The 17,185-nt window shown below is 43.1% G+C and overlaps 5 protein-coding genes across 5 annotated transcripts; 2 read left to right on the forward strand and 3 right to left on the reverse strand.

Moving 5' to 3' along the window:
* Nucleotides 1-473: 473 nt before the first annotated feature.
* Nucleotides 474-3,467, reverse strand: PCYB_094910 (hypothetical protein; the record flags this gene model as incomplete). Its single annotated transcript, XM_004222606.1, has 4 exons — nt 474-613; nt 789-1,497; nt 1,942-2,599; nt 2,710-3,467. 2 exons carry the CDS (start codon nt 3,465-3,467, stop codon nt 1,942-1,944), a joined length of 1,416 nt encoding a protein of 471 aa, XP_004222654.1. The 3' UTR covers nt 474-613; nt 789-1,497.
* An 847-nt stretch (nt 3,468-4,314) lies between these two features.
* PCYB_094920 (hypothetical protein) lies at nt 4,315-5,042 on the reverse strand (the record flags this gene model as incomplete). The annotated part of the gene is made up of 2 exons (XM_004222607.1): nt 4,315-4,998; nt 5,031-5,042. 2 exons carry the CDS (start codon nt 5,040-5,042, stop codon nt 4,315-4,317), a joined length of 696 nt encoding a protein of 231 aa, XP_004222655.1.
* Nucleotides 5,043-5,930: 888 nt separating this feature from the next.
* PCYB_094930 (hypothetical protein) lies at nt 5,931-9,377 on the forward strand (the record flags this gene model as incomplete). The annotated part of the gene is made up of 6 exons (XM_004222608.1): nt 5,931-6,475; nt 6,614-7,473; nt 7,584-8,221; nt 8,389-8,562; nt 8,795-8,966; nt 9,196-9,377. The coding sequence occupies 6 exons, from the start codon at nt 5,931-5,933 to the stop codon at nt 9,375-9,377; spliced, it is 2,571 nt and encodes an 856-aa protein (XP_004222656.1).
* A 1,919-nt stretch (nt 9,378-11,296) lies between these two features.
* On the forward strand, nt 11,297-13,738 carry PCYB_094940 (hypothetical protein; the record flags this gene model as incomplete). The annotated part of the gene is made up of 2 exons (XM_004222609.1): nt 11,297-12,178; nt 12,227-13,738. The coding sequence occupies 2 exons, from the start codon at nt 11,297-11,299 to the stop codon at nt 13,736-13,738; spliced, it is 2,394 nt and encodes a 797-aa protein (XP_004222657.1).
* An 883-nt stretch (nt 13,739-14,621) lies between these two features.
* Nucleotides 14,622-17,147, reverse strand: PCYB_094950 (carbohydrate kinase; the record flags this gene model as incomplete). Its single annotated transcript, XM_004222610.1, has 6 exons — nt 16,939-17,147; nt 16,707-16,787; nt 16,645-16,669; nt 16,170-16,247; nt 15,074-15,840; nt 14,622-14,921 (listed from the first exon to the last, which is right to left on the reverse strand). Exons 4-6 carry the CDS (start codon nt 16,234-16,236, stop codon nt 14,622-14,624), a joined length of 1,134 nt encoding a protein of 377 aa, XP_004222658.1. The 5' UTR covers nt 16,237-16,247; nt 16,645-16,669; nt 16,707-16,787; nt 16,939-17,147.
* Between the last annotated feature and the right edge of the window lie 38 nt (nt 17,148-17,185).

Here is a 17,185-nt window from a genome sequence, read left to right on the forward strand (position 1 = left end):
CTTTTTTTTTTTTTCATCTTCTTCCATAATGTACATATTTAAACCAAACACATATGTCATGCGTATTAGCAAAAAAAAAAAAATAATAAAATAAAATGAAGTAAAAATGGCAAGCAGAAGGACAATCCCGCAAAAGGTTACGGAACGCGGGGATGGTCCGTACAGCTAACCAGGCGCACATTTTGGAGTCACCCCGTCATGGTATGTATATATGTGTACATGTTAAAATGAAAAATGGATAAACGTTGCAGTTGTTGCATACGAGATCTTGGGCCTGCACAGAAATGCGAAAAAAAGGAGGAGGGGGGGGTCCAACTGTGCACAAGGAAAGGAAATTACGCCGTTGGGTATTTTCCCATTTCTGATGCCGCTTAACATTGTGTGCGTTATTATTTATATCTTCGTGAGAAGGGGGAAAAAGTCATATGAACAAATGGCATATTCAGGGGTTAGGTTTAGGGTGCTTCCCCATTTTATTCTTCCTCCTCGGCACTGCCCCCATTTGTGTTATCCATGCTTGCCTCCGGGTTAACATTTGAGATGGTGAGGATAACTTCGTTCTGGCTGTATTCTACATTGTTGTACGAAACGAATACGTGGAATGTTATGAAACCTGAAGGAGGGCGAGAAGCATTTTTAATATTGGAAAATGGACTAAATGAAAATAAAAATGATTGTAAAAATGGAGAAACAAATCTCTGCGAAGAGCGGTGTGTCCAAGTGAGCGCACTACTTTCCAGCGATTGTGACAATCCCCTAATTTTGTTGCCCCCTCTTTTTTGTGTTACCCAGCTGAGCCCTTTGGAAGACCCCTGTAGGGATTGGAGGGACAGAGAAAAAGAAGTTGCCCTGTTCGTAGTCGTAGTAAGCCTTCGAGCGTATAATGGGTAGACAGGGGTTACCCAGAGTGACATAAATATGTTCGAAGCTGCTAGAGAGGTGGAGCATGTTTATTCGGATAGGCCTATTGTCGTGTATGTGAACAAAATTGGGGGTGATATTGAGGATATCCGGTTTTATGATTGTGATGGGAAGGGAGGCGGCGTAGAAGTTATGACCCAGTGAGTAGTGCACATTGCATTTGGTGAAGCGGTGAGTGTTGATTGTTGTGTCTTCGCCAGTGGGGGCGTCAATACAGCTGATGGGGACGTCGCTCTCGTCACGTGTGTTGGAATTTCCCCCATCGGAGACGGCACTATTGACCTCATCGCCGTTGTATTTCCCTGCTGTTCCACCTCCCCCCCCTTCTGGAATGTCCCCCTCCAGGATGGAAGGAACCTTTGTGTAAATATAATTTCCACCTCGCCTGAGGCTGCCTTTGCTATATTTGAAAACCTCATTTTTGTACTCATCGGTGAAATGGAAAAGCACGTAGACGTTGTCGGACTCGATTTGGATGGGTGCCTTCTTAATTTTAATTTTTAATTTTATATTCTTCATGAGTGCGCAGTTGTCGGGGGAGAGATGCAACACCTGTCCGTTGTAGGCACTAAGCATGATGCTGCACTGATTGTACTGAATGCAGAAATGCTCATTGTATAAGTTGAGGAATAGTTTTTTTTCCATTTGGCTTTGGTAAAATTGGCAAGATGTCCAATATTTTTTTTTTTTCCCATAGTGTGTGTGCAGATATGTCAAACGGGTGGGTACTTCCAGAAAGGGTCGTGTCATCCTTATCTTCATTTTTGTCCTGTTGGCGGACCCCCTCCTCGTCGCTTCCATTGTCATAGCTTAGGTAGAGATGCAGCCTCTCGGGGGTTTCTTCATGTTGGCAATCGGAGAAGCCGCAACCCAGTGAGGAGCAACTACCCAAATTCGCCCCATCCCTGTGGTTAAGCCCAACCCTGCAGTTGAGGGAATCCTTAAGGGGGAAGTTCAAGTGGAGAAAAATGTCCCTATCGGAAGAGGGGTGAATAATTTGGGGAGAAATTTTCTCTATCTTTAAATTATCCACAAGGATGATGTTAAAAAAATTACAAAAAATGTCATCGATTTTTTTTTTTTATTTATCCTGAGAAGGTTGTCTATCTTTTCCGTTTTCCTAGCAAGTGAGGGGTTGGTCTTCCCCACGACGTAGCAGTTTTGGTTCTTCAAAAGGAGGCAGGAGAAGGAAAATCCGCAACATAATTTTGTAACTTTGAATTGGTTTTTGTTTCTCCATTTTTTCGTTTTCTTATACGCTTGATTATCCCTTTTGATAAGCTCGATATATTTTGTAAATTTGTCCGTTTGAGGGTACTCCTGTGGGGGAGGCTGTTCCCGGTTGCATATCTGCGAGGGGTTATCATCCTGGCCGTCGCACTCGGGGTTGCTACTTCCACTTTGGATGGCGACATGGTGAGTAAATGGGGCCGCCCGCGTGTAACTATTGGTGACCGTTTTGTTGACCCTTTTAAGCTTCTTCTTTTTTACCATAAATTTGTGCCATTGTTTCGGGTCAAATATAAGTGTAGGCCCTTTTACAAAGGGGTCCTCCAGAAATAGCTGTCCGTGCAAGTTATTCCCCCACCCGTACACCTCATTCTGGTAAGTACAAATTAAGTTGTGTGAATATCCAGCAGCAATAAATTTTACCTTTTTGTTGGAATCTTCATCCAATCTGATCAGTTGGGGGGAGGAAAAAAAACAATTTTTTTTTTTTCTTTTTTTTGTGCACATACTTGGTAACTGTCATTACTGCCCATCGCATAGCAGTTTTTATTTTCGGACAAAAAGAGCGCGTGACTTTGTCCGCATGATACATTAACAATTTTTATTTTATCCAAAGGGTTTATATAATTAACAAATTTTGTTTGGTAGTTGTAAATTATTTTGTCTTTCGAATGGACATCAGTGTGCCATGTGAAAATTTTATTTTCCTCGTCCACTCCGTAAAATTGAAATTCCCCCAGAAAAATTTTCTTCGTGTTGACGGGCAGCCATTTGGCGTAGTTTTGCGCATTTTGCGCATTTTCTGCATTTTGTGCAGTTTCCTTGAGGGGGGTTATGGCGGTCTGCCCTTTTGGCAGGGAACTCTCACTTTGTAGGGGGCAGCGCCATGTAGCCACCCTCCCACGATGCACCATCGTGGATTTTATATCCCTCCTCTGGAGAACACTCCCCTTGTTGTTGTGACCGAAATGGTCTCCATGTTGCGGGGATCCGCCATGGGGAGTTCTTCCTCTCTTGCGCAGGGCATACAAAACAAAATCGCTAGTTAAAAATTCACAATCGTTTATGTCACTGCAGGATATATTCAAGTAGCTCTTTCCGCTGTAAGATGCACTCGAAAGTGGTGTGCTGTCCAACTGAATAAACGTATTGCTTGTGCTTCCTTCTTTCCCTTTTAGGAAAATATTTATGCTGTGGCCACATGTGAATACTCCCCTAATAAGGACATTCTCTAACTCCTTTATGAGTTCCAGCTGGTCATCTCGATGCAGATACACGTTGCTTATCTTTAACGATTCTTCCTTTTGCGCGGTCATTTTGTCACGAATGTGATGGATGGTGTGCGCTTGTGGGGATAGGAAGCAGAGAGTGTACGTTTTTTGTGCGTGTAGGGGGATAGCTCTCTTTGTGCAGATGAGGATTCCCTTTTAGGTGCTCCACATTTGGGTGGAGGTACGTGCCCCAACGCTGGCCAGTCCCTCCTCTCCTACACATAGACGCGTAAAAAAGGGAATGCTCTTTTTGGTATTCTACTTGTGAGAAGAAGTGCAAAGTGAAATGCTTTCCTTTCTGAGAAAAAGAAAAAAAAAAAAAAAACCGGTGCGAGGGCTACGCAGTGACACACCGAGGAGGGAAAAAAAAAAAATAACTTGGAAAGGCATAATAACATTGCCAGATATTCCTCCTTCTCCGCCCCCACACATGACAATTATTTTTTTTTGGGTAAACTTCCTCTCCAATGTGATGATTGTGGACAGAAAAAAAGGGAGTCCCCTCAAAAGCACATTAACGTGGCTCTTACGAAATTTTTTAGTTACACCCATGCGGCGGTTAATTCCAAAAGGGGGAACCCTTCCGTTTTGCCTTTTCATTTTTATGCATTCAGGAGAGCACATGGTAATGTAAAAAGGCAGTGTAGTAGGGTTGGCTAGTTAGATGAAGGTTAAACGTGTAGAAGTTGAGCATGCAAAAAAGGGGGGGGAAAAAAAGGGGAGATATTCAAAATGGTGGAAAACAAAAGAGATACTAAGAAAAGCGCGAAATGGTCTCTTTTTTTTTTTTTGTCAAATTCGCCATCATTGTGATGGGGCCCTATTTAAGGCTAGTTCCTGTGGAGGGTAGGAAAAGCTTTCTTTAGTACATCCGGGGAGGCGCTTTCTGTGATTAATTCAAATTGTCTGTGCCATCTCTGTAGTGATTTTCGCTCAGATCACTATTTTCGCTGATACCACTGCTAACGTCGCTTCCGAAGTCGCTGTTGGGGTCCCGGTTAGACAGATTTTCGAGCATGACAGTGGCGATGCTGGCCCTCTTCACATTGTCCTTTGTCGTTTTGCTAATCTTTAAAAAGTTATTCTTTAAATTGCTACTATGACTGCTATTATTTTTTCTGTTTTTTTTTTCATTTTTCTTTTCCCTAATTCTCTCCTTGTGTTGCAGGATGTACGTGTTTCTGTTTTTTTTTTCCACTCGTTCGTTGGTCCTTGTTTGTAAAATTTCGTTTACGTCTAGGGAGCTGTGCGAGGAGTTCTCACTGCTGTTGTAGAAGTGCATCGATGATTTGCGTGTGTTCCCTTTTTTCTCATGGTAGTCTCTGTTCCCCGTATGGTTGCTTCTTCTGAGGTTATCTCTCCTGCGCTCGGTTTGGTCATCTTCGTCATCCTGGTAAGGAGCACCCTCTCTGTCCTCCTCTCTGCCCCCCTCCGTGTCCTCTGATGTGCATTCAAATTCGGGGCCGTCCCCTGGGTCTCTCTCACCGAGCTCAATTCTCACGTCGAATATGCTCTCATTGAAGGCATCAAAATCGATGCTGTATTTCTTAATTTGCGTTTCCTCCTTGGAGGAATTCTGTGGGTCTGGGCAACTCGGGGGAGATTCACTTGTGGGGTCATCTTTGGGGGGTGGTTCCTTGTCTATGTGTTCCCTTTCGGAGGAGAGACGTCCTTTTATCTGCACCTCACTGGTGGAGCTTCTTTCCCATTTGTTCGTCCCTACGGAATGGTGACACTCTGCCGTTTTGCTTCTTTTATATGGGGGTGACTGGTGCAGGCCCTCACACAGATGCTCATCGGGCTCACCCATGTTGCGAATTCGACGCACACTGCACGTTTTACTGCGGGGTAAAGCGCTCATGTTCGGTTCGCTCAGGGGGGGAAGGTTATTTTCATTTTGCTGGCCATTTGGGGGGAGCGTGGAGATGGACGGAGAACACAGTGAGCAGAATAGGAAGAGGTGGGCCAAAAAGGGCCAATTTTTTTCGCAAAAAAAATGAGTCAGTAATTCCCCCACTTTTTGTCTTCCCCTATTCGTCTTTAACGCATAGAACGTTTGCGCATCGGTTCACCCGTTAGATGAGTTAAAAAAAAAAAGAAAAGAAAACGTTAATTAGTCCGTTCGAATGTTATATTATGGTTAATCAGCTTGTGCTCACTGTTATGTCCATTGTGTCACTTTTTTTTTTTTCCCCCCTTATGTTGCACATAAAAAACAGCGCACACGTGCTCCAAACCGTAAAGACCTTTTTATTGACCCTTTGGGGAAGGAGCGACTGGGGAAAACATCTTAAACTGATTAGTATCATATCCATTTTGTGAAGGTTGGACAAAAGGGGAGAGAGCTGTGTTCCAATGTGCGTCCTTTCACAAGTGAAGCTATGCCCATGGGGAGAGAAGCAGTAGATAGGGAAACTCCCAAAAAAAAAGATGCTCCTGGAGTAAAACATAATTCCTTCATTCCTCCATTCCTCCACTCCTCCACTCCTCCACGTGTAGCTTCTACCCATGAGGGGACCAAGTTCCAATTCGTCCACTTCTCGCGAAGTGACTTTTAACCAAATTTGCGAACTTGTCTGGGGGGAAAAAGTCAAAGGGATACCTGAACATGTGCAGGAACAAATAATACATTTTCTTTTTAAATTTTATGAAACGCGCAAATTTTTTACATGCATCGAGTTGGAGAGTTTAAATAATTTGTTAACATTACTTATACGGAATTTTAAGGAGCATACGAATGACAAATTTTGTGCACAGATTTTGTTGTTCCATTTTAAAAATGCGTCTGCTTCTTTTGTGAAGGCTAAGAGAGCCGAGGATGGGCTATACGTAAAGCAGGTCAGGCGATATTTTCTATGCCTGCACGAGTTGGTCAGACATTTGAAGGAGAGGCACCAGGAGGGAGAGCTGCAATCAGGGGAGATGCGAACAGGAGAGATGCGAACAGGGGAGCTGCAAACAGGGGAGCTGCAAAGTAGCAGTTCAGAAGAGGAACCCCGTTTGGTGGTGTCTATTGTGAAATATCTGAACATGTTCCTCGTGTCCGCGCTGAGGTAACTTTGGAGCGCTGCAAAAGAAGCGTACTGTAAAAGCGTATCAAAGAGGCGCATCGATTCCTTTTGCGTAGCGACCCGTGGAAGTAATTTTCCCCTGCTTATGCCCTTTGTTTGACTGCTTTACCCCCTTCTCAGGCTGATCGAGAGGAACTGCTTGGCGCGCTTGTACTGCACGATCATATCTTATGGGAGGATTGCTGAAATTCTAACCAATGCATATGGCCAAAACGAACAAGCCGACGAGGACATCATCCACAGTTTTGTTTTATTAACGGAGAGAAAAGAATTTGATAAAGATATCATAAAATGCGGAATCATAAATAAGTTTACCACGTCGGAGGCACTACTCCAGAGGGATGTCTCTTGTAAAAACAGCTTCCTCATTCAGGTAGTAATAAAAATAGCTAAGCGAAATTTGAAACAGCTGAGAATATATACCTCCAAGAGTGACCTCCAATTTGTTAACTCTTTAGTAGAAATAGTGCACCATAAAATTACAAAAGGAGACTTCGATCAGTCTTGTGCTGACTTGTTAAGATTATTTTCGTACATCATAGAGGGGGGAAGGAGTTCCTCTGATTTTCCCCCATTTTGTCATCATACTGACGATGTTTCTGATATTGATGAAGTTCTATTTTTCCAAAATATGATCAAATTAATTGAGCATGTGGATTGCCTTGTTCGGTCGGCTAACCTTTGCAACCGTGTACTGGAGAAAGATGATCCGTTTGGTCACTTTCTCGGCTCCTTTTTCTGTGCCCTGCGAAATGTACTGCAAGTTGTGTTGAATTGGGACGAGTCCGTAACTTCCACAGGGTGCGAAGACAGCGGGAGCTGTAAATTTATAGGGAGCTGTTCACATTCCTGTTGCTCTTCCAACTCATTGTGGATGTTTCGTCAAACCCCCCAAATGAGGATAGAAGCGGAAAAACTGATTTGTAACATTTTGGATCTGATTCTCAGCTTTTTAGTCCACTGTAGTTGTCCCCTTCCAGGTGCGGCTAAAACGTGTGCATTGTGTGCATGATTGTTTTTACACTGAGTCACGTCTCCAATATGTCCTTCACTTCCATTATTGTTCTCTTCCCACTCCTTCCACCGGCAGATGAAAAAAAAATGCTGCACCTGTTATGCTTCGATATCGTTAACGCGATAAGTAGCTGCCATTGCACATCCACCATGGGGAAGAAAAAAATTGCAGAAAAGTTGATACCCCTCGTGAGTCGCATCCATAGTAACGAAAAGGATGCAGAAGGGCAGGACAATTATCTGTACCTCAAAAATGTGGAAGCTTTATTTTTCCTGTGTTTACATAATGAAGACGTGTGCAGGGAATACTTTAAGGAAGTGTTTATCAAGCATGTGGAAGAGCTATACCTCCAAATTGATCAGCGTGAAAAAGTTGAAAATGTAAAGAAGAAGGAAGAGTGTGATTTATTGAAACTGTACTATTTTGGTATACTCTACACGTTCGCGCAAATGAACATAAATAATGAGAAGGAGAAGACGGAACAGAAGGTGAAGAAGAATATTTCCCTCCATTTCGTTAATTATGTAATAGTGAACGAGTTACAAAATAAAAAGTTCCTCCTCGAGAATCACGTCTTCTGCTTACTCTTTCTACGCTTTTTAAATATGTCTCTGTTGAACAATTTATATGATTTTAAAAAATTCGCCCAAGGAGTTTACTTGGTGCATTTCCTCAAAGTAGTTAGGGGGGTTGACGCTCGCCTTAAAACTGCGGTACGTTTGTTTGCAAGCGGAGGGACGTTTCGACGTGTGTGCAGAAGAAAACGCAACTGTATATGTGCATATGTAGATATATACGGAGGAATGCATTTCTCTTTCCCCTAGTGGACACCCCTAACGCGTAACACAAATTCCCCCCCAACCACTTCGACCCATCTCAGGCATTAAATGTTCTCCTACAGTGGGTGGAAAGAGATTCCTGCTTGAAGTTAATCAAAACGCATGTGAAAACAAATAAACAGATATTCCACATTTTGCTAGAAATTTGGGTACTCGTCCAGGCCGAAATGGCAAGGGAGAAGAAGGATGCTTTGGCAGCGTCTGCAAAATGGGAGGTGAGCATAAGTAGTGCCAATTTCGAGCATGTGCAGTGTGAACCGTGTCGCTAAACATATGCACACATGAGGAAAGGGTTTATCTTTGCTAAATGGTCTACACCACACAGTGTAAAGATACCACAAGATTTTACAACTGCGTTATAACTTAAAAAAAAAAAGTCAGCAGCTAGCTAAAAAATGGCTAGCTGAGTTTTTTTTTTTTTTTTTTTTTAATTTCCCTTTTGTTCAGAACGTTCTGTGCATAATACACCACATATTTAAAAGACTAACAAATGGGTTTACTAAACATTTGAGTTACTTTTCGGAACACGAGGACCTCCTTATCAATTTCAAAAGAGTGATGACTTTCGAAGAGAAATCCGTTTTGGAAATATATTCCCAAATGTGTCAGGATGTTGAAGGTGGGCGCCAAGTGGGAGCGGCGCGGGAGAAACAGCTTCAGCGCAGTGTACATAGGCATAGAGGGGGGTTCTCCAAATGTGGTTATGCGTTTATGCGTTTATGTGTTTACGCGTTTATGCGTTTATGTACCCATTTTGGAGACAGATCAATAACATGGCACGCCTACACCGATGCGAACCACCGTGTAGCCACTGCTTTGACCTTATTTCCCCCTTTTTTTTTTTTTAGCAAACCGGTTGGCAATTCTCGAGAAGGACAAAAACTGCCTTAACCGTAAGGTAAAATCGTGCGAGGAGAAAATAGAACAAATGGAAAAAATGCTCCAGGTTACGACGGAGGAGAGTTATCAGAAAAATGTCGACGAATTGGAGAATTATTACAACTACGTTCGGGCGGGGGGTGAATTCTAATGGTGGAACACAAATGGGTGAGAGAGTAAAAGCGCCCTTTTAGCATAATTCGAGTTTTTGGCAAATATGAAGAGAGCGCTTCACATATTTTCATAACCTTAACATGATAGAAGAATTAACCTGGGGGGTGAAGACGTGAATTATAGGGAACTTCCTCAAAAAGTATTTTTATTTTTAAAATGAAAAATTATTTGAATTTGAATTTTTTTTTTTTTCCAGTATAAACTTCCACCAATAAGAGTGCTACACAACAAATAAATTTAAAAAAAAAATTTTTCTCCCCCTTTTAAAACTTGCACAATCCGTGCTTTTCTCAGCAGTGTCTCTTACATAGTACAGATGTAAAATTAACACCACTTTGGAAATGCAGAAAATTGGTGCCATGCTTTGGGGGTAGCTATGTCACCTTGCCGTTTGACTAAAAAGAACCTTTCGCGCGCTCTTACCTTTGTGGAATGGCACAAATGTGTACGTATACATGCAATTCATGTGTTCGTGCAAGTACGGAAGTATGTTGTGAAGCGGGAGGGCGTAATTATTTTAAGTCGCCTGAAAAAGAGCAGTTCCTTCCCATTCGTTCTGCGCTCCTTGAATTTTGCTACATTCGTTTTTCTCCCACGGTTTTTGCGCCCTTCCCCCGGCCGCAACTATTATGTAGATATATCTATTTTGGCCCTTTGCAAAATTTGCTTGTGATTCCTCCACTCCGCGGAAACGTTCTACCCCAAGCAAGCAACGTGTAACCCACCGCGTTTTCGCTTAATCTGAATTTTTTAAATTTCTACATTTAAATTTGTGCATTTAAATTTGTGCGTTTAAATCTTTGCGTTTAAATCTTTGCGCTTAAATCTGCACTTTTTAACTCTTTACATTTAAATCCTCTTTTTAGAGATGTTCGCAGGGGTATTTTTATTTTAACCCGCTTTTGAAACCGATTTTGGAAGCGCTCTTGGAATTTTAGCTTTTAACCACTTCGTTTAGCGCCCATTATGTAAATTAATTTTGTAAATTAATGTTCTATATTAATGTTGTATATTAATTTTGTAAATTAATTTTGTAAATTATTTTTGTAAATTAATTTTGTAAATTATTTTTTTTTTCGCAACTGTTCTTAAATTTACGAGCGTGTAGGAGAGGTTAAAAAAAAAAAAAAAAAAAATCAGATCGATTAATACGAAAAAGAAATAACTAAATTGCCGTGGCAATGAAAAAATTGTTACGCAAAGTAAAGGATAGTAGAAACTGCTTTTCCTGTTCGACGCGCACGAGGAAAAGTTTGCCTTTGTCCGGTGAATCAGATATGAATTAATTGCCGTTATGACACGCAGCTCTGCCACTGAAAAAAGAAGGATGCCCAACTGCAACGACGTTCCTACGCGGTGAGTACGTTCGCACGTTTAAGCGTATTTACGTACATTTGGCGATTGGCCCACTCATCCACTCGTCCACTGGTCCACTCGTGCGTCGTGCGCTCGTCCATCTGCATATACATCGTTGGTGGGCGCCTACCTTAGATACCCGGAAAGTGCATAACCGGAAAGGCATCGCAAATAGGGCGATCGCGGCAAACGAGGTGAACGCGGCAAACGAGGAGATCGCTGCAAACGAGACAAACCCCGTGAACAACGCAAATCGACCAACGGGAAGAAAACAAAATTTCAGTTTTAAAATGTAGAGATGAGAAATTGCGCTCAAAAGGTCAAAGGCGAAGAGAGTTATATTTTTTCCCTTGTCTGTACTAAGCGAGGAACGTACGTGGATAAGTGAAGGGGGTACATCGGCGAGCAGAGCCCAATTCCCATTTCGATAAACCCGCACTCGTTGAGACGAAGCGGTTTTCTGGTTGCAGCTCCGACGGACGGCGTAGCCAGCATGTTACTTAAGGCCAGGGGGAGATGTTCACATGGCAGAAGGGAAATATGATGTCGAGCGAGCTGAGAGGAGAAGGCGGGTGCGCGCCGGGTTGTGAACAGAGGGGTGAAGTGCAACTCGGAGAATCGCGAAGCGCAGAGGTACGTAACGACGAAGGACAAGGCGGGGAAACTCGATCGTATGGGGTGTCTAGTTTGGACGATGGAGATGGAGATTCCCAAATGAGGGATGTCAACTCCATGGAGGGGGTCCATAAAAGATACGCGAAAAAAAAGAAAAGGAAAAAATCCTTTTTTTTGCCATTCCTGAGTGAGAAGTCAACGAAGAAGAAGGACTGGCGCGATGGAAATATCATATCGATTTTTGCGTTTTTCCTAGTGCTGTACATCGTAAGGAAGGGAATTAGCAATCTGCAGGAGGTGAAGGAAGGCGCAACCGATGGGGACCGCTATGGCGAAAACGGTTTTACGAGTAGTGGGAGAAAAGGGGGGTCGTCCGTGAAGCCATACTTCAGCAGAAACGGAGATAGTGAGAATTTCCCCTTTGAGGACGACGAGTTTATTTACATCCCCAACAGGAAGAGCGACAACACAATACGTTTGAAGAATGTCGCAGGAACGGAAATTATAGACAACAATTTTTTAAGCGTGTATTCGGAAAACATGAAGTATTTAAGACAAACCAGTTTGAATTATTCCCTTCATCAAAGAGCACTGTCCACAGAATGCTACGTTTATTTCAGGAGCTTTCTAAAGCAAGCCATCTCCCCACATAGCTTAACAAAAGCGATAAAAATCGACAAGGAGTATATTTACCCATGGGATGTCATCACACAAGAAGATGTGGAAAAAATTATTGAAAATGCAAAATTTTACGCATTTTTATTCACTTGGTTTAAAAATCATCGAATGGCACAGAAGGTAGATAAGGTAACTTTGAAAAAGGAAATGCCTGTTTTGTCTCCTCGATTTGTACAGAGGCCAGATATATATACACATTTTTTTAAAAAGAATGACGTGAAGGAACCAAATTTTTATGGTATTCACTACACGTGGTTAGGTCATGCTACCGGATTGGTTGTAGTAGATGGGTTCAAAATATTAGTAGATCCCGTTTTTAAAATTGAGTTGCTAAGTTTGAAGGGAATAACCAGATCGTTAATAAATTGGATAAATGTAAAAATTATGGGAGGGTTAGGAGAAAGGATAACAAGGTCGCCATGTAACATATCGAACCTACCTGATGATTTACATGCAGTGTTCGTTTCGCATAATCATAATGATCACATTATGGAGGAAGACGTTCGAATATTATGCAAGTTAAAAAAATTCCAGCATGTCTTGTGGTATGTACCAGAAGGTACAGCTAGCTTTTTTTTGAGAGAAGGTTGTAAGGCAGCCAAAATTTTTGAGCTCTCCTGGGGTGATGAAAGATGGGTTTCTTGCTGGATTTCTCACAAGCAATTTCAATGTAAGGATGGTATTTGGAATAGTAAAAATGCAGAAAAGCAAGTGTTTAAATATAAGATAATTTTTGCTCCTACATTGCACTGGTCAGGTAGGAAGGATAATCTTAGTGATATTAATCACACTCTGTGGGGGTCTTTAATATTGAAGGGTCCAAAGCATCGTTTTTATTTCTCTGGGGACACAGCTTACTTGAAAGAAAATTTTGAAGAGTTTAAAAAAATCGGACGTTTGCATGGCCCATTCCACTTAGCCGCAATTGCTATTGGAGCGTACGAACCGAATAACTCTTTGAAATATCATCATGTGCATCCTTGGGAATCGGTAAAGATATGGAGGGACATAAAGGCAGAAACGGCCATCGGGGTTCACTGGGGGACGTTCCGATTATCAGCTGAAGAGTTTATGCAACCTAGAGATGAGTTAGAAGCAGCCCTGTTGGGGGTCGGGTTGCACACGTTACGTAATTCGATCCTACCGTTCGAGAAAAGAAAAATGGAAATCCTCAAAAAGTATGCCATTAAGAACGACAATGAGGAGGAAAACGAAACGGATGACTTGGAGGACCTCAAGGAGTATTTTTATCCCCCCACGGATGAAAACGCACATGAGTACACGGACAGTTTTCATTCCCTTTTCTCCAAAAATATGAATCTGTTTTATAGTGACATTGATAAAAATTACGTCAAGCATATGTACCAACAGAAGAAGCTGTATGCATCTACGTACAATAGATACAAGCGAGCTCTTTTTTTGCGTAACTCGAAGAAGCTTCCAAAAAACTGGAAGAAATTGCTCCTAAATTTGTCTATACGCTTTCAAACCATCCCTATTGGGGGTTCTATGGAAGTCATTTCGAAGGGGGACAACACCATATCGATGACGAGGTCGACTGAATATAATTCCATGCAGTACGAGCACTACACCTTTCCCAAGTGGTACAACGAAAAGGAGAAGGAGGAGACGCTCAGTCAGAACTCCCATTCGCTGGAGGACTTGATGGACTTCCACATAGTCAGTTAGGGGTAGCCCTCAGGGGTAACCGTGTTGGTAACCGTGTGGGTAGCCGTATGGGTAATTCTTTGGGTAACCCTCAGGGGTAGGTGCAAATATGATGCCCACAGCGCGCAATTTTGTTCAGAGGTGCCAAATCGTTTATGATGGTCTCCGTTTAGCACCCCCGTGAAGCCTTCGTTCTGCCGTGACGCCCTCGTTTTGCCGTACCGCTTGCTGCTCCTGTTCCGCTTCGCGACCAGTTGTTGCTTCCCCTTTTGCGCGCACATGTTTGGTCCACACCGTGGTGTGTTCCCTTTTGTTATTTTTTCCCGTTTGCCATTCCGTCGCGCTGCGCGCCCCTGCGCGTCCCTGCGCCCCTCCGCCATGGCTCATTTTCTTTTTTTCGTTTTTCGGCCGTGATTCGCGGAGCGTTTTTGTTGCCGTGCGCACCGTTTTGCTACGCATCGATTTTGCTTCTTTGCTTCGTTGCTTCTTTGCTTATTTGCTGCATTGCCACGATGCCACGTCGGCACGATGCAGATTTGCCTCTCCGCGCACTGCTCCCTTTTTCCCATTTTGAATTTCCTTTTTTGTTTTCAACATATCAACTTCGTGGTCGTCCCCTTGGCGGCCCTCTTCAATCCCCCAGTGTGTGTATGTCCATTTGGCGAAAACGACGCTCCTTCGCATATGTGGTTTTTAAAAAAAAAGCGATGAGCATAATGGAGGCATTCCGAGTGCCCCCCAAACACAGTGCACACCACGCACCTGGTGTGCCATTACACCATTTTTGATTTATGCAAGGGGGGTTTTATAGCTAAGTGAAGCGATGTATATAAAGCGGTACGTAGAGATGTGCATTTGGACGCGTGGACATGTGAGACGATATGTAGAGGGTCGATTGCGAGCGTTAGTCAGGAAATCGAGGCTGATGGTCGAGGAGGGATGGCTCGTGTCCCCCATCGTACAGGAAGTGGAAGTGGTGGGGAATTCCTTTTATAACATCCGAAGCGAGGAGCCCCCGGTGGTACTTTTTAAATTCCTCTCTGCACAAATATTTTAAGAAGAAGCTGCCGCAAAAGGCGGAGAGCGCGTCCAGGCATTCGTTCTGTGCGTCGATGGAGTCCACGTGGAACGCCTCCTTCAGCGTTGGAGAAAACTTATCCTTCTTCTTCCCTGCCCAGGCGAGGAAAACGGCCAGCAGTCCGGTCTGCAGGTGGGTAGCGAGTGTACGCGTGAGTGCAGACGTGCGTGCAGACGTTAGTGCAGACATGCGTGCAGACGTGTATATATAGGCGCTCGTTTGTATGTGCACTCGTGTGTATGTGCTAACCGCGCGGCAGCCACAGCGCGGTCGCTCACCAGCACGTCGCCCAGCCCCGCAGGCCTCTTCAAACAGGGGTCCTCAACGGAGGAAACGAAAAAAAAATCCCTGGAAATAAACACGTCGTAAAAACCCTTTATCAGTATTTTGGGACCGTCAAACATCCGCATCAACTTATGACCCTGCTGAACAATTTTGTCTGTGGTCATCAAGTCCTCAAACTTCAAATTTTGGGAATCCTCCGTGAGAAGAAAAATCATTTTCTTGAACTCATTCTTATTTGGCGTAAATAAACAATGCTGATAATTTTGTATTAAATAAAATATATCCCTACATGTTAAAACAAATTCAATAATGTCGGCGTCGAGAATTAGGAAAATATTTTTTTTTATCATTTTTTTCATTACATAGCTAAGACAGTCTTTGGTCACTTCATCGATGGACCCAAGACCTGGCCCGAACACACAACAGTCAATTCGACTGACCAAATATTCCGTGCATTTTTTTAATTCTCCTTTTTTTAATTCTTCCCCTGGGATATTGTTTATGTTTGACTTTTGGCTGCATAAATATGGGTAGACAATTAGTTCTGGGCTGTAGCACTTGAGGGGGATTCCATTTTCCTGTGCTGTTATGACGAAGGATAAATCAGCTCCGAGTTTTAAGGCGCTCATGGCTGATAGAAAGGGGGCGCCACTGTATACTTCGCTACCCCCGACGACGCATACTTTTCCTCCGCATCCTTTGTAGTCCTTGGGGGATAGCTCAGGCACGACGTACTGTTGGAGGCGGTACAGCGTTTCGTCTTCGAGGGAGGGAGAGGGGGAAAGAAAATGCAAAAATGGGAAGTGCATGTAAAGTAGTGGGTATTAGGGATAGGAACAAATGGCATGGAGATAAGATGAGGGATATCGACCAAATGAGACGTGTGTGTGTGGGGGGGGGGCAATGTGTGCTACCGTTTCGTTTCGGTCGTTTGGTTTATTTGGTAAATTTTTTCCCAACCAACTGTTATAAGTTGTGATCAGTTTTGATCAATTTGATTAGTTGTTTCCAGTTTTTCCCTCCTTTTCTCACATTTTCAATTTTTCTCAATTGCTCCCCACTTGGGGCTCTCCTTTTTCGCGCTGTTACTTGGCAGCTTCCTATTCAGGTGGACCTCAGTCAGCTGTGGATCTGCACTGACGGAATATTCTTCCATGGTTTAGGGCCCTATTTGGAGAGAACGTAATGACGTGCGGGGAAAAAGGATAGGTCGAGGGAAGGAAAAAAGGCAAGGTCGAAGGAGGGATAAAAGGCTAGGTCGAAGGAGGGAAAAAAGGCTAGGTCGATGGAGGGATAAAAGGCTAGGTCGAAGGAGGGAAAAAAGGCTAGGTCGAGGGAGGGAAAAAAGGCTAGGTCGAGGGAGGGAAAAAAGGCTAGGTCGATGGAGGGAAAAAACTCCTTTTGCTTTCACACAACATGAGGGTGCCTACTTAACTACAAACAGTTGAGCGAATTGGCGAGTCGCATTCTTTCGTTTCATTTAAAAGGGGAAGGAAGAAGAAGTCATAAAATTTTGAAAACTCTGGATGATTGAAGTGAACAGAAGGGGAGGAGACACATGCGCGTTGGTATTTACGTATGATCCGATTGTGGTGGCAGATATGTGTGCGGGGAGACCCCTCGCATGTGGTATAAGTGTTAGCCTGCCTCTACGTGACCTGCGTTGCGGACATGCGCAAATGTGTCGAGTCACATTTTTTGTTTTTCCTGCAGGGGGGTTGTACCGTGGTGTTATACACAAACGGGTGTTTGAACGTTTGCCTTTTTGCATGTTTGTATAATTTTTTTTTTTTTTTTTTTTTTTTTTGCACCGGGATGATCTGCCCCATGGAGGAATAAACTAAACACTTCACGTTACCTTTGGCCCACATTTGGGGGAGCGAACTTTTCTGATTCTTTTTTGTGACCAGAATGAATTTGTGGAGCGCCATTTCAAGGGGTACTTTTCCTCCTCAAAAAAAAAAAAAAACGCATCATGTTGAATAAGGCGTTACATGTCCCCTATATATGTATCTCCAAGTTGTTCCTTTTTTTTTTCTCTCCACTGGTGGGTTGTTACTATGCCGTAGAGTGGTAAATTCGTCAGTGGTGTTTTTTTTTTTTTT

The sequence above is a fragment of the Plasmodium cynomolgi genome, chromosome 9, assembly GCF_000321355.1.
Source record: "Plasmodium cynomolgi strain B DNA, chromosome 9, whole genome shotgun sequence".
Classification (NCBI taxonomy): domain Eukaryota; phylum Apicomplexa; class Aconoidasida; order Haemosporida; family Plasmodiidae; genus Plasmodium; species Plasmodium cynomolgi.